At 47.3% G+C, this 15935-nt stretch overlaps 1 protein-coding gene across 4 annotated transcripts in view; it reads right to left on the reverse strand.

Annotated features, from left to right (window-relative positions):
• LOC144158637 (uncharacterized) overlaps nt 1–15935 on the reverse strand; it is a 210865-nt gene that overhangs the window by 47341 nt on the left and 147589 nt on the right. For all 4 annotated transcript variants that reach the window (XM_077689667.1, XM_077689669.1, XM_077689668.1 and 1 more), the window contains 2 exons: nt 8983–9180; nt 5508–5705 (listed from right to left, as the gene is read on the reverse strand). In XM_077689667.1, the coding sequence (XP_077545793.1) occupies nt 5508–5705; nt 8983–9180 (396 nt within the window). The remainder of the gene's footprint in view (nt 1–5507; nt 5706–8982; nt 9181–15935) is intronic.

Consider the following 15935-nt stretch of genomic DNA (forward strand, 5'->3'; position numbering starts at 1 on the left):
ATTGTGCGACGTTAGATAAAATTTTCCCAACGTCTAGCGAGAGCTTCTTTGCATGTTAGGAAATCCAGTCAAACGTGACCACAATTTGCGCGTCAGCTAGGTTCTTGCCGCGATACCTTGGATCCAGGAAATTAGCAGCAATGTGAATGGGTCGCAAACAAAACTCTTCACGCCCCCTGAGCACACGCAATATGTGAGACTTTTCGTCTTCAGTGAAGGAGCTATTTTCTAGCCTCGCTGTGATGTCACTTTTGATGGAGTGAAAAACTTCGACGACGTCTGATAACAAGGCCTGGTCAGACTCAAGCTTTGTAATGGCCGAGGAGACTGGTGTCACCAAGTCTAGGCAGCTGCGAAGGTCTTTCCAAAACACTTCCTCATCCAATATGGCCTGGCGTATCGGCTTCGCCACACCGATATCTTCCACGATAACGGTCTCTTGCAGTGCTTCCTTGTTGTTGAGCAGGCTTTGCAATGACAGGGTGACGCCGCCCCATCTTGTTTTGCTAGCCAATTTAAGTGTCGTAAAAGTTCCTTTGCCGTATTTTGACTCCTGTTTTTGTAGGAGCGCAGCAGCAACTACGTGGGTGTGCTTCACATATTTGATTATTTTTCTTGACGTCTCATAAATTCGTTCTAGAACTTTTAGGCGCATGATATCATTGAGGAGCAGGTTCAGTCCATGTGCTGCACATCCCATTGTTGCAATGTGTGGAAATTTTTCAACAACTTTCTGGCATGCTGCCTGCATGTGACTAGCATTGTCGGTGATTAGGGCAACTACCTTGTTGGGTTGCAGAGAATCAATGACGTTAGAGATCTCGCTGCTGATGTAGGCGGCAGTGTGCCGGTTAGTGCCTGTGTCGACTGATTTGTAGAACACAGGCTTTGGTGTAGTGACTACAAAGTTCACTATTGACTCTCCCCGTATGTTGGTCCACCCATCTGTGAGCACGGTAAGGCACGTCGCTTTCATCAGAGTATCCTGCACGTCAGTCTTTGCAAGCTCATACTCAGCGTCAAGCAGGCGACCGCTCAAAATGTAACGGCTAGGAGGATTGTGTGAAGGCCGAAGCATCTTGAAAGCGGCAAGCCAGTGCTCGTTTTCCGCTAAAGAGAATGGTGTGTTCGTCGCATACACAGCCCTAGCCAAAGCTTCGTCAATTTTTTGTTGCATTTCAGGTGTAATTATGTCAACAAAAGACGAGAGACTTGCTGATTTTACAACTGAGACACTTGCTGCTGAGATACCGGTGCTTTGGTACTCACTTGACGAGGCCGCCGATGAGATCCTTGGTTGCTTGTTTTCGGATGGAAAGCCGTACCGCTCCTTAACCTCTTGTGGGCACTTTTTGCAGGACCACAGATGTTTCGTAAGGCGGGTAGCGTTGAGGAAACCATGGGATGCATCGCAGTACTTGCAGAAGGCTTGTTGCTTCTTCCCCGAGGTAGGCGAGTCGCACACGTTAAAATGTTTCCAAACGTGCGACCGCGGACGTACCATAGCGGAAACTGGGTTATATTTTCTACGTTGAAGTACTCATGAATAGCTTGTTGGATTGACTGAAATAATGGCAGGGTAATTGAAAAAAGGTGCTCAAACGCCCATCCGTTCACTTCACTAGCGCAGCACTACTGTGCTGTATTGAATTTGGCGCAGGCGCGATATTGGGCGTTGCCGCCGCGCTAAGCACGCGCGCGCGCTATCTGATACGGCTGCCGTTGTATCGGCGCTAGCCGCTGACGCCGTGGTGCCCTAGCAGAGACTACGCAACTGAAGCCGCAGTGGTGTAATGTTCGGTTGTCCGGAAACAGCAAGGCTTGCACCCCCGTTTCCTGGCGATCACTCACGCGAAATAAATGGAGCGGTAAGAAAGAAGCACAAAAATAGTACAATTACTAAAAGTTAAACAAGAAACTTTCAAGCACGTCAAAAGGAGCTGCATAACAACACAATTCCGCGGAGGAAGAGGGGGGGGGGGGGGGGGGGGGGTACTGTGTTTGTTTTTTTTCAATTTTACCTTAGTTGAAAAAAACGAAAAAAACATGTTTTTTTCCTAATGCTTTTTTGTTTTTTTCAACTGCTCACATCTCTATACTCGAAACGTGGGTGAACGAAAAAGTAAACAGCACAAGATGCAATTGGCTATTGTGCGCATATCACAACAGAGCAGGCACAATCTGACTGGCGGTGCGGCACAAGTTATCCGCCTGGGGTCGCCATAACAGAGGCCGACTACAGATGAAGGCAATCATGTTAGTGCTAACGAGACTCTGCGCAGCCCGAAAAGAAGAATGAAATAATTTGTAACTTCAGGATATACCTAGCAGTATTAGGTGCCTGGTGCTGGTGGTGCCACTGGAAAGGAACTTAAAAGTAGGCCCCCTCTGGCTCTAAAAAGCAATTTGGTTGTTTGCACTTCCTGCAAATGGTCCCTCTTATTGTCAGCAATCTGAGTGAAAAAGATGAACAGCAGGGTTGTTGTGCCAGTGAGAGTGGGGAAATAAGGAATGCAAGATATTCCACTGAGAAGAATGTCTCGGTGGATCTTGTACGAATCGAGCCACCTCAATACAAACGATCGATGCGCCAAAAGCCCCAAAACCCACCCTACTCAATAACAACAACGGAAGTTTCCCCTGTGCATCACCACTGCAACTGGCTCTTCCTTTGTGTGGCAAAAGTCATCTCCATGATTGTTCTGACTTAATCTGCTTATAAACTTCCACAGCGATGACGAGCAAAATGTTTGAGAAAAAGCAGACAACACCACGCATTAAGCCAAATCTCCTTTCGAGACGTGCATGTGTGTTGACATCAAAGTTGACATCACATGTGACATCAAAGTGTGTGCTGACACCACACGTGCGCATGTGTTGACATATCGCTTTGGTGGAGTGATACACTACATGAGCTATCCCCATTCTTACCGAACTTGTACCCAAGTATAGGAGGCCTTCATGTGACATCATCCCGCCGTTCGGAGCTGTTGCCTGTTATTTGGACTAATGTAGTGAGGTGGCCACGTCATTTTCAGCTCCCGTGCAAATCTCGTCCTTATCACTCGTTAGTCAGTACATTCCGTCAGCATTTTATCACTATGGTGAGCACATCATTTATGACGCACCTAAGTGTGTATACATGCGAGCTGAGGGAACCAGAAAAGTCTAGTGCTATGGGAAAAATTACTTGCAGCTCAGGTGTTTTTGATGTGCCCTACTTTCCCTGATAATGGAAGTGTTACGCAATGCCAGCCTCGTTCCTCACGCCGACCTTTCCAACATCAAAGAGGGCATTGTTGGTGCTACAATCTTTGTGACCCGGGAAATTCAAGGCCTACAATCCATGGGGGCCCACTGCCTCCCGATCCCAACCACTGGTTGGGTACATGAACCCCGTGTCGGTCTCAGTGGAAAGGTAATTGAAGACAAGTGCCAGTTACTGCCATTGTTTGTGTTGCTGTGTCTAAAGGTACAGCGGTCATACCAAGGATTGGGAATTTAAAGGCACTTCAAACGACACGACTCATAGCTGAGACGATTGTGGAGTTAACGTTGAATGTCGCAGCTTCGTGATATGAAGGGCGTAAGTGCAATGCCCATCCTGGGTTTTTTTTCTTTTCGTTTTTGGTCTTGGAATTTCAATGGTTATGTGGTCTCTTACATGTGGAGGTTTCAGTTAGGGTTATTGTTAGCTTAGCAAAGCATACCTAGGGATATGTTGAGCTAGGCACCGGATGCACACCAGAAGTGCGCAGCCGAAGCACTGGTGGGCATTCACTGACGTCCGATGCAAATTCAGACTGCGGGTTCGAAGTGCGTCCGTCCAGTGTGCATTTAGACACAGTGCTATTTTGCACGTATCACCTTTCAGTGTCAATTAGTTTTCCAGCACCAGATGTTTCATGAATGGAGTAAATGTATGCTACCTGCGCGTGTCGTTCATCCACTACGGGCCTTTGATTGTGGGTGCTGATCGGCTGTTGTACAAGAGGCGTTCGGAACTAGTAAATTTCATGAACCTGACATTGGGACATTCAGGTCATTAAGCCCCTGATAGTTCAGCAGTGCCCAAACCATTTTCAGAGAATCGACACAGCCTTTTTTTTAATGCGATTGCTTTGATCTGTGCGCATGCAGGTCCATCACTCGCAGCCCTTCAGCAAGAAGCCTCTTCACTAATCGCTAAAGACGACAAACAAGCATTATGTGCCCATTGCAACTGCAAGGTGGGGAACCATACAACCTGAAATAAGGTGTTTTTGCTTTCAGCAAACTTTGTGAACACTTGCTGACAGATGCAGCTCTTCATTTGATTTGGCGGAGCCACTTTTCTCGTTTTCATGCTTTTAGCTCCCGTATCTTCTTGTACTTACTACTGTTTACTCTTGGTACAGCAAATAAACCAAGTTTTCAAGCATTTTCATCAATCGCTGCCCTTGATCGAGTGGTTGTCAAATTTGAAGACAGTGCAGAACACGACCTCGCTTCCAAAATCTTGCTAAAGGAAACTATCCGTAGCAGAAAAACCAATGTCGTACAAGCATGTTGCGAGTGCCGCGACAGAATCAGAAATGACCAAGAACTCGGAGAAAAATAAGTACCGTACTTACCCGATTCTAACGCGCACCTTTTTTCCGCAAAAATAGGCCGAAAAATTGCATGCGCGTTAGAATTGGATACGAAACCGAAACTGCCGAAACAGCTGAAATTTCGTTCCACCCATCGCCATCGCCATCTCAAGACGGCGCCAAAGCTTTTAGCAACAATTTTTCGGATCTAGGCGCCTAGGCTTTTTTTTCGGCGTTCCCACAAATCGTCAAATTATTCCACTTGCGTGCTTGATAACAGCAATGGCAGCAGCGGCAACGAAGGAGCACCGCTTCCGCGGCTTACGAGTGGCTGCCACGCGTTCACAATGAGCGGTTGGCTGAAGCGTATGCCTCTGGAGAAGCTCACGGGATGGGCATGCGAGGCGTGGGCCACGATCCCATCGAACATGGTTGAACGTTCGTTCAGAAGTGTGGCATCGCGAACGCGCTTGACGGCACCAATGACGAGATGTTGTGGTCAGCAGAGAGCGACGAGGAGTGAGATGAGTGAGACTACTTCGGGGAATAAATCGCCCGTTTCTCTCGCATTCGTTTTTCTTGCTCACAAAGTTCCTTGCGCGTTACAAACGGAGGTGCAAGTTTTTTCGGTTTCTTTGCCTGGAAAATCGGGTGCGCGTTAGAATCGGGGGCGCGTTAGAATCGGGTAGTTACGGTATGTCACTGTTGTTTTGAGGCAGACAGAGACGTGTTACACAACAAAAAAATCCCTACATCGTGGGCATCCGAGGGCACTGCTAGAAATTCTAGTCCCACAATATGGCGACAGAGCCGCGAAGACGCGCGTGTCATCTGGGAGATCGGGCTCAGTGAATACCTCCTATATGAACCAACACAGGAATGGAAAGGTGATCAGGAGAGACGTATAGAGTGAAACAAAATTCACAGCGGGCGTACCTCGTCAAAGTCCGAGATGTCGAGGAGATTCCGCCGGATGAGAGGTGAGGTGGACAGCTCGCAGGAGCCCTGGTCGCGGTAAGGGGGCTGAATGCGCTTGCTGCTGCTGCTGCTGCCGCTGCCGTGGCCTGTGCTTCCACTGCCACAACTGCCACCCCCGTTGGGTCGAGATTCACCCTCTTTCTTCTGGATCGCTTGCTGCATTGAGGGAGAGTGCAACCAGTGGGGGAGGGATCTGTTTAGGTCAAGTGAATACCAGGCAATGCTGCTGGTCTCACAAATGTGAACCGCAACATTGCAGGTGAGAGTAGCAGCCAGACAGGCGACAGTGCTCCACAAACCTCACTCAACTAAAAACAAATTAGAACTTTTACCCCTTTAGTCACTTCTCAAAATCAAAATTTAGAAAGACAAGTCTATCAGTTTTGCAAATGAATAAACAGACTCACCGTTTCCTGCAACAACTTCCAATGGCTGCGTTTTCCAACTGAGCAACATTCTAATGCAACAAACTTAGTTTAGTACTGTTATCATAAATCCTGTTACATAAGCTAGAACTATGATTTCGTATCACTTGCTTTGTCTTTTAACCAACTGCTATGTACACAAAGAGACCCTGAAAGCAAAAAATCACCTTGTTTGATTTGAAACAACTAGCCTTTGGTAGATCATTTGACTCCATTCTGGACCCACAAAACTTGTTTTCACACACAAGAAGATCAGAACTTTCGAAGAGCACTCACATTTTGCTCTACACAATGTCAGCAATGGGCACAATAGAGGATATACTAGTAAGGCAGTTATCAGTGTGTTAATCCAATATTAGCATTCAAGTATACATAATAGTACAGTATATATAACTGCACACACCGCTACACCAGCGCAGTCATGTTTCTTGGTGCTCGCTTTGGTCAGTACCCGCCAATCACACAGAGAAGTCCCCGTGAAAGTCACACCTTACTTAGTTCTCGGAAGTTCGCATTAAAATTGGCCTCACTGTTATCGGGACAAAGCAGTTCTGCACGAGCGCTGCTCTTTCCCTTTCCCGCTGCTGCATTGCCCTTCCTCACATCCCTTATCCTACCATCCTTTCCCACTGTGGTTTCTCCTTCCTGGCACATGGTTTCAGATGCAAGCTCCCCAGCTGGCGCAGCTTAAACTTTTTGGGGGGGCCACCCTTTTCCTGAACCTCACCAGGTACATGCTGGAAATACACAGATTTAACGCTTTAGCCCTACAATAAAAAGAAAACTTTTCCAGCCTCCTTTGAGGAAACGTGGTGCATCATAAGCATCATCTCGCACTGCGGCTCCGCTACCGCGTTTAAAAAGAGTACTGACCCCAAAATTTTACATTCCTTTTTGATTGCTTTTATCAATGCGACAGTGTGACAAACAGCTGATTACACTAGGTACGATTAACAAATGCAAAAGCGTGAATATTTCGACCCATTCACCAGGCGATCGAATCAAAGCCTGAGTAACTGTAACAACTCTGCTTCATTGCCTGTTAGCTGGGACAAACAGTTTGGCCTTCATATGCCGACAAGCCTTATTCACCGTTTAGCTCAGCTGGATGCTGCCTCACAGTTCGCGACTCGTTTAAATGCTGGTGTTCAACGTGAGGCAGTCATAATATAAAGGGTAGCAGGTAACTAATTCGTACCAAACACAGTGAAATTTGAAAACACTGCTCGCCTGAAGACAAATTTCATTAGAATTGATGCTTCAGTGGGTGGAATATGCTGGCCTATTCTGCACATGTTGGTTACACCTCCCTCAACATTAAGGAGAGTGAGCTCATTACACGCACAAATTCAATTAGTGCATTTTGCGACACCGTGCTAATGAATAGGCTTTGTACTGCTAACTGGAGTTAGCAGTAAGACAATTAACAAAGCACATAACACGCTGACCCTACCTCTCGTCTGTGGCTGCTGTTGCGATTCACAGCGCCGCTGTGTTGCAAGCTTCGTGCAGAGCCCTTGTGCTTTGTGGCAGAGCATACCACTATGTGAACCTGCCGCACGGGTGCCTCGCTGTCGGTCACTCAAGCTTGCAGCAACAGATCACAACATGCCCCAGCCGGCGCACACCGACACTGAATCACACCGACACTGAGGCGCAAGGGCACCTCGGTGTCAGTGCGATTCAAACTTTGGCGGCGGCAGACGCGGGGAGTTGAGACTTGTCCAAAGGACGAAGACACCACCGTGGAAGACTCCTCTCTCCCTTCTCTCAGCCTCAGCGTGCGCCGCTACTACTAACCTCTCACGAACACTGGAAAGAACATTCTGTGTAGGTGAACTATGTTCGCGCCGTGTGCAAAAAGCAGGAGGAGAACTTGTTTGACCGTTAGTACTTTGGGTATAAATACGGCGGCCCAAGCGCAGAAGATTGTTCATTTTTGGAGCAGCGAATCAATGCTGTCACTCTGCTCGAGTCCTGTACTGTAAACTCTCCCGTATGGGCATTGTTCCTGTCTTGCTTCGGCTCACCTCTCGCCATGTAGTAAACCAGTTAAGTTTGCCTTCGACTTCTCCTAGTTGTCACCAAGGCAGGAACTTTTGCTGGCCGCTCACCACTATGCTGCTGCACGCATGACAGAGGCGATGGAGCCCAGTTCCGGGACACGTTTCCGAAAGCAACAACTGGTTGCCAGCAGTGGGATGGCAACGTCGCAACACTGCTCAACCAATTTTGGTTGTCACTTCAACAGCTACGCACACTCATTCAATGACTTTCTCAAAATACTTCAGGATCAATGCAGCCTCTTGACCCACTTATATCAACCACCAGTGGAGCCCTTGAGACCACGAAAAACCCACTGGGGTGCCCATGGCGTGAGCATGGTGCAAGCGTAGATGAGAGAAAGTCCAAGATGGGTGCACAATGTTCTCATTTTTTTTTTAATTAAAAATAAAGATTTTACCCACCACGGTGGCTCAGTGGCTAAGACACTGCGCTATTGAGCCCAAACAAGCAGGTTCGCTTACCAGTCACGGCAGCCACTCTTTTGATAGAGGTGAAAAGCGAAAACGCCCATGCTTTCAAGATATCGGCACATGCTGTACATCCCCAGGCGGTGAAAATTAATCCAGAGCCCTCCATTAACGCGTGCCTCATCGCCTGTGTAGTGTCGGTGCATCCAACCTCATAATCAATCAACCAATTAATTTTTTTAATTTTAGTATATAACACCAATTGGAGCTTAACGCCTTGCAAAAACCTTTGAGTTCACATTTTCAGAAACAAAAGTGACACCAAACACACAGAATAAACCATACCAATTTTCTTGTTATCAATGTACCCGCACATTTTCCTTTAAATAATTTGTAGAACCATTTTTTTTTGTTTCTTTTTTTTTTCTTTCTTCAAAAATTGTGGCCAGTTTGAGGCTCTAGTGAAAAATCGACGTGAGGAGTAAGTGTTGCTCTTGAGAGGAGCGAAATAAGACAGCGACACATGGGCCCCACCTGTGCGAAGCAGCGCATGTTTCGGGTGCAGAGGCGTGCCAGGCGCAGCTGGGAGGCGCACAGGGCCGCGGAGAGCGCCCTCTGCTCCTCGGGGTCCCCTCCACCCTGGGCGCGCTGCAGCTGGATGCCCAGGGCATCGAAGCGCCGCTGCTCCTCCGCCATGGCCGACTGCAGCCCCGACACCAGGTCCAGCAGCTCCTGCAGTGGGCAGGGAACACCATTCGTACCCACAAAGCTCCTAAATCCGTGAAGCCAAAACACCCTCGGCATTTGAATAATGCACAGAAAAGTAAAAACAAAGTTTAAATGGACCATGAAGACAAGGTACAACTTTGCCTAACTTGACAGAACTGGACGTTGGCAATACTCTCACATCCATCACAGTCACCGAAGATGTTTTTTTTTTTTTAACCAGGGAATGCAAGAAATATTGAGAAACTTTCAAATTTCATGCTATTGGGATGCGATATGGGAAAGGCCTGACGATCAAGCCTTTCCCATTTTCCATCCCCCCTTATGTGATGTGACCCACATTACACAATATGGGGCACATATATATGTAACCCATAATATGTAATATGGTTGACATATCATAGGTCAGCACTAAAAACACAGTCTTCAGTGAGTCAGCTGCATGTTAGCATTCAAGTAATGCGACCAAATGGAACTAGAGGCCTTACTGCAATCACCTAGTCATGTTTCTGAGTCAGCAGCCGCCAATTGCCCAAACAAGATTCCGTGACGTCCCAGACAAATCACCAGAAAGGGGCTGGGGTCCACTGCTTCCCCTGTTTTCCTCATTATCTGTTTGAATTTGGTGTCATTATTATCAAGACCGCTTTCTTCTGTTAGGAAAACATCTTTCATGTCTATCAGGGTGACTCACCAAAGCATGGTTCTTTCATGATGGTCAGCGCAAACGAAACATGGGAGGAGAAGAGTGGGAACAATACAAGCACCTTCTAACAACTGACAGTTTGTTTTCAGTCTTCGCTGATCGCTGTTTTTGCTTGCGCTGACCATCATGAGTATTTTCCAACTCGCTTAATTCGGTACTCAGTTCCTCATCGTAGTTCTTTCAAACTCAGCCCATCTTCAATGCCCCTATCAAGAGAAAAACAGTGCGCGAATGGGACAGAAGAACACAAATACAATGAACGGACACTAAACTTCCAACTAACGTATTTGAAGAAACAAAGTTTTTGTACATAAAAAAAGGTATTGCACCAGAGTGACATCACGATTATTTCTACCACATCAGAAGAGCTATCTCCTTGCCGCCAAGTGCCACTAGCAAGAAATGAGGTACAGAGGCTTTTCTGGCATGTGACAGTGGCACGCTAGAAAGACAGATATTGGAAGTCTTTCACACAGCTGTGGGGGCCAAGGGCATGTGCATTGTAGGCATTCGCCTAAAAGGAGATAGCTTAACTAAGCAGCTCCTTAGTAAAGTGATACGGCACCGTGCCTCTTGAGATGCGTTGCTATTCGTCCACTCAATGAAATGGGAAAAATTATTTTTGCTTAACCAGCTCTTCAACCTTAATAAGGAGTGGATTGCCAGTAGGACCTAAACCATCTCCCTAGGAAAGTAATTGTGATTCCACACATGAAGAGAAATGCCTGTCTGTGCGTACACACATGCGCTTGCACGCACACAAACCCAGATGCTATCCCAGCAAACTATTTCACCCTGTTCTTCTCTCATGAAGACAAAAAAAAAAACCTCTTTGAAATCCTAACTGCAAAAGCGAGCAAATGCATTCTTTGCTAAGTAGCCATTCCTTCTTGCTAACCCCAAAATTTGGAAGTCCCGATTTTCCTCAAAAAGAAAAAAAAAGAAGAAAAAATAATTCCTTAAGGTCTCCTGAACCTCCTTGCTCCTCATCCATTTGCTTTTGTGGCCGTCTAGCCACTGTTGTGAATTGTACCCAAGTGCCTAAGCCACATTTATGGTTTCAGAAGGCTTATTACAACGGAAGACCTTGCAATCCCAGGTAAGTGCATGCAATCAACACAAAAATAAATGTGGAAACCAAAACCGAGTATAAATGCGATGTGAAAAAGCAGTATATTTGGGCTCACAGCTGCAGCAGCTCTCTCTTCCCAGGGCAGCGTGAGAACACGAAAAGTGCAACACCGGCTACGCACAACAGCCGTGCCATCAAACGAAGGAGAAGAGTACCTCTACACAAAGAGAATGAAAGGATGTCTTTCTGAACTGTTCCCCACGTGGCGGACCACAGTCCCAAGCCATCGGTGGGAGCAACCACACACTTTGGATAGCAACCGGACGAATAGAACGAAACACAAAACATTTGTTCTGTGAGCGCGTGTTTGTTTCCTTTTTGTTTACAGTAACCGGCTCATAATTGGCGCATAAATGCATGCAGATTTGTTTGCCGAGATAAATCAGAAATGTGGAGAAGAAACCGCACATGTGATGTGTGTGTGTGAGGGGGGGGGGGGGGGGAGGGGGGGATGTAATTCTTGCGTTTTTACAAAGAAAGAAGTCTTTGAAAGAAGTCTTTTCTTTTTAGAAGAAGAAATAAGTCATTGGTGAAATGGCGGTACAGCACCAAAAAATTCTCCCATGTTGCATAAAACAATTACCTCGTTGTCCATCGCGTCGAATGTGAAAGTGTAACTAACAAAACGTTGAAGAATGAGTAAAGGCAAACTGAGAGCACGAGTAGCTGTTGCTATTAGTGAGGAACGTACACAAAGTACACTGCTGTTGGTAGTGGAAATGCATCCTTGCAATTAGGAGTACTCCTGTGGGGCGCACCAACATGCTCGGATCAGCATATAGCCTACGATTTCAGCGATTATTGCGCAGCCCTCCACTTTTTTACTGCGTCATAACTCGCAGTGAGTGACCTCCCATGAATCCCCAGCCTCTTCCCAAAATTACGCAACACACCTCCACACCTGCTCATTTCACCTCGTGCACAAAAAATTAACAGCGGAACAAACTAAGTTGTCCAAGCATTCCGCACGTTTCCAGCTCGCAGTTCTACGAAGTGAGAAGTACCTACGTTCCATGCAGAGCCCTGTACAAATCCCAGGTTAGGTGCGACACGACCAGCTGTGACCTACCAACGCTCAGCGGGACCCGAGTACAGAGGAAATGTGCCTCGAACCCATCAAGTTCAAAATACAGCTGCACCGCACTCTTCCACAGAGCAGCTGTTAATCTGTCACACCCTGCAGGTGACCCTGTCACGTGACTCTGTGCCTGTAGCTCACAGCTGCTTTGTCAGCTCCACTGCAAGCACCAAGCAGACCTCGTTTGCTATTTTTCACCCTGTCCCTTGCCGCAGTCCGTGCAAGCATCATTTTTCAGGCTGAACCGCATGAGACCTTTACAACCAAGCTGTCGGACATGGAAACAATGCCACTGCAAAGTGCTTCCCAAGTTACTGTGGAATATTCGCTGGGAACGAAGCACGATGATTCACTGTGATGTCTTAAGTCTCTCCGAACACCATTACGAGCTGTCTTGAGCATTATACCGTATTTACTCGAATCTAGGCCGCCCTCGATTCTAGGCCAACCCCCCAAATTCAGAAGGTCAGAAAATAAAAAAAGATTACCTCAAATGTAAGCCGAATGAAAATACACACGGGACTGAGACTAGAACACGCACTTTACTAAGCTTGCAGTGCTTGTCGTAGCATGTTCAATGCTCACTTGTCGTTGTCCACAACGTCGCTGTCCTCATCCCACAGCGCGCTGTCCTCACTTGCGTCCAGCGTGTTCGAGATGCTGCACTGACGGAAGGCCCGCACAATTACCTCGGCTGAAATTTCGTCCCACACTGCGGTGACCCAGTTCGCTAGTTGGCTGAGTGAAGTGCCTTGATGCGCCCAGTCGGTGCGAGTTTGTGATCTTGCAGCGTCAGCCCGTCATTACAATGCTTCCACAGCCTGTCCATTCACTTGGAGGCACAGTTGAAAAGTTCGTTCCGCTGCTTCCGCCATCGGCGCACGTTCTTCTCATTGACGCCGAAGTCGCACTGTGCTTGGAGGTTTAAGGTTCTCTGGGCCTCCAAGGCTACTTTCCGCTTAAAAGCCACGGTGTAGTGGCACCACTTGGTGGGCGCCACTGTGCCACGAACACGGGCGCTTCTCGAGGTCATGCAGCTATGTAACCAAGCAAGCACAGAACGCTGACAGCTGGGTTCCCAACATTCAAACAAGCAAAACTGGGCCTGCAAACCTGCAAGCTGCAAGCAATTTTTCTTCCTCCATGGCTGCAAGCCTGTGACCGCGAGTTGGCATTGAGTATCTAGCGGTGAGAGGAAAGCCACATCCTCAAATCTAAACCGACCCCTGACTTTCGTAAACGACTTTTAAAAAAAAAAATTATCGGCCTCAATTCAGGCAAATAAGGTACATACTTGCTTAACAGCCCTATTCTACCCATGGAAGTGCTTCTTTGCCCCGCACCCGTTAGTCCCAACTAGATCAGGTTGACTCAAAGTCCCTACAATCCACCCACGGGATTCACTGGACACCCACAAGCTTTGAAATTCTCTTGTCTGTTCTCTAGACTTGTAGAAGCCTTTGTATGGTTGGCTAGCACCGTTCAGACAACATGTCACTCCAATGCTTGAAACTATGCGATAAACTTATCCTCACACCGCCTACACGACTGGGAGCCCTGCCTGCAATGCACATGGCACTGACACCCAAAATGAACACCACTTACCCCCCTGTTTTCCAAGGCCCCAGCTGAGGTTCTCTACCTGTGTTATGGGACTTGATATTGGCCCAGTTACCTGACCAGGCAAATCATTCTTGTATTCACCTCGTCCTCTCTCTATAATCACTTATTTCCCATCCTACATGCTGATATGCCACGCCACACCTCTAAACCGATTTCTAAGATACCAAACCACTCTTACTTGCAAAAAGAATGTGCAGAATTCAACTAAGACAATATTTTCCAGTAAAAAACAAACTCACAAACACTTTCAAAAAATTCTGTCAATACTAGGTAGGGTTCGAACCCAGAACATTTGCTGTACAATTGTACCGCTAGGTTGCAAGGTCGAACAGCTAGGTGCTTTTAACAGTTGCACAAAAATAGGAGCGTTACAAGCAAACCAGAGGAGGGCTCAGGGTGATCACAGGCAGTTCCGGGCTTGTACCTGCCTGTACCACCTGGAAACAAAATGCAGCTGGTAGTTGTGGTGGTGGTGAGGTGGACAGGAGTGCAGCGAAGAAAGGGGACGAGAGAAATTGGATATAGGGAGTTAGGAGAACAGAGAAGGGGAGGGTTCTCATTGGAATGGCAAAGAAGTGAAGGAGCAGAGGAATATGGTCGGAGAAGGTGGTGGAAAGGATTAGTGATGATGGGATCAGATGAGGGAGAGGAAAAGAAGTGTAGCAGGACGAGGGGGACAGAGAGGGGAAAATACGGCCATCTTCGCAATTGAGATGCAAAGACTGAGGAAACAGTGCAACTGGCGGTCCTCACTAGCTTTCACTTGCCTTTTGTTAGGTCTGCCCCTTTCCTAAGAGAAAAATGGTTAAAAAGCGAAGCTTTCCCTATGCAAACTGAGTCAAATCAAAGTCCCCAATCCAACCTCCTAGAGTCCAAAATCCAAACTGGCAATGTCCACTTCAACTCAGCCAAATTCCACAGTCAATGCCCGCGCTACAAACTCAAAAGAAATGCTAAACACCCCAAATTTGATGGTAGCGCAACCAGACATACGGCGGTCTCATAATGCGGGGGACCCAGGTTCGATTCCAACCACAGGAAGCGTTTTGTTCTTGAGGCGTGTGAATTCCCAACACCCATGGGCTCCTTGCCTCCTCTTGCCACCAACGTTTTCTCCCGCTCCAGTTCGCCGAGCGGAGTTTTGTGCTAACGATCGACACGGACAGAGCTATAGCTCCGCTGCTAAGATAGAGGAGGATGAGGATAAAAGAAGTGTAGCAGGAAAGCGGGGTCAGAGGAGAGAGATGAGGGTGGCAGTACTCAGAAGGGAACAGAGTTGAAGGGGAGGCACACGCTCACAGGAAGAACGTGTGGGGGAGGAGGACAGGAGAAAAAATCGTGGTGGGATTAGAGAGGGAAGGAGGGAGGGAAAGCAGAAGGGGAGAGGGAGTGGGGCACAGAGTGCAGGAAAAGGGTGAAATAGCTTCTAGTCATGTGTCAACGACTAAATTGAAAACATTGACATTGAAACTAAATTGAAAACATAGTCGTTGACTTTAGTCAACGACTAAATTGAAAACATGAGATGAGGGAGATTTCAGGTGGGAAAAGAAGAACGAGAGGTGAAAGTGTTGGGTGAAGTGAAGTGGAGGACGGAGAAGATGTAAGGAGAGGGAACAGGGAGGAGATGCACAATGGAAAAGGAGGGGCAAAGGGGGGGGGGGGGGAGTGGGAGAGAGGAATTCGAGTAAAAGAAGGTGAGGGGAGGAGATTAGTAAGGAATGTGAGTGAGGTACGAAGGCAATGACGTGAGGCAGAGGAGAGATGGTGAAGACAGACTTACGGGGAGAAAATTGCGGAAGGAGAAAGATAAAAGTGAGAACGGGCTTGGGAAGGATGAGAACAGGGAACCCAGCCAAAAAAAACCAATGGAGATCCAATTAGACCTGCCAAAAACACAATTGGACCAATTGTAACCAATGGAAATGCAATGGAATCCAATTGGTCCAAAGATATTTTTGGCAGGTCCAACTGGACCTACAATGGTTTTTTTATCGGTTGGGAAAGGAGTAGATGGCGAGGATGAGTGCATTGGGGGGAAGGGGAGACGGGAAAAGTGCGACTGAGTCAAGGGGAGTAAAAGGAGTAGGGGACAACGACAGGGAGAGCTGGAGGAAAAGAGACCACGATATGCAATCGTCTTTCAGGATAATTTGCAGCAAAGCAAGCACACACAAGGCCAATTTTTTCAGCACTTGCTTACCAATTCGTCATATTCAGCC

The sequence above is a fragment of the Haemaphysalis longicornis genome, unplaced genomic scaffold (genome assembly GCF_048455015.1).
Source record: "Haemaphysalis longicornis isolate Haplotype H1 unplaced genomic scaffold, Haemaphysalis longicornis Haplotype H1 scaffold_10, whole genome shotgun sequence".
Lineage (NCBI taxonomy): Eukaryota > Metazoa > Arthropoda > Arachnida > Ixodida > Ixodidae > Haemaphysalis > Haemaphysalis longicornis.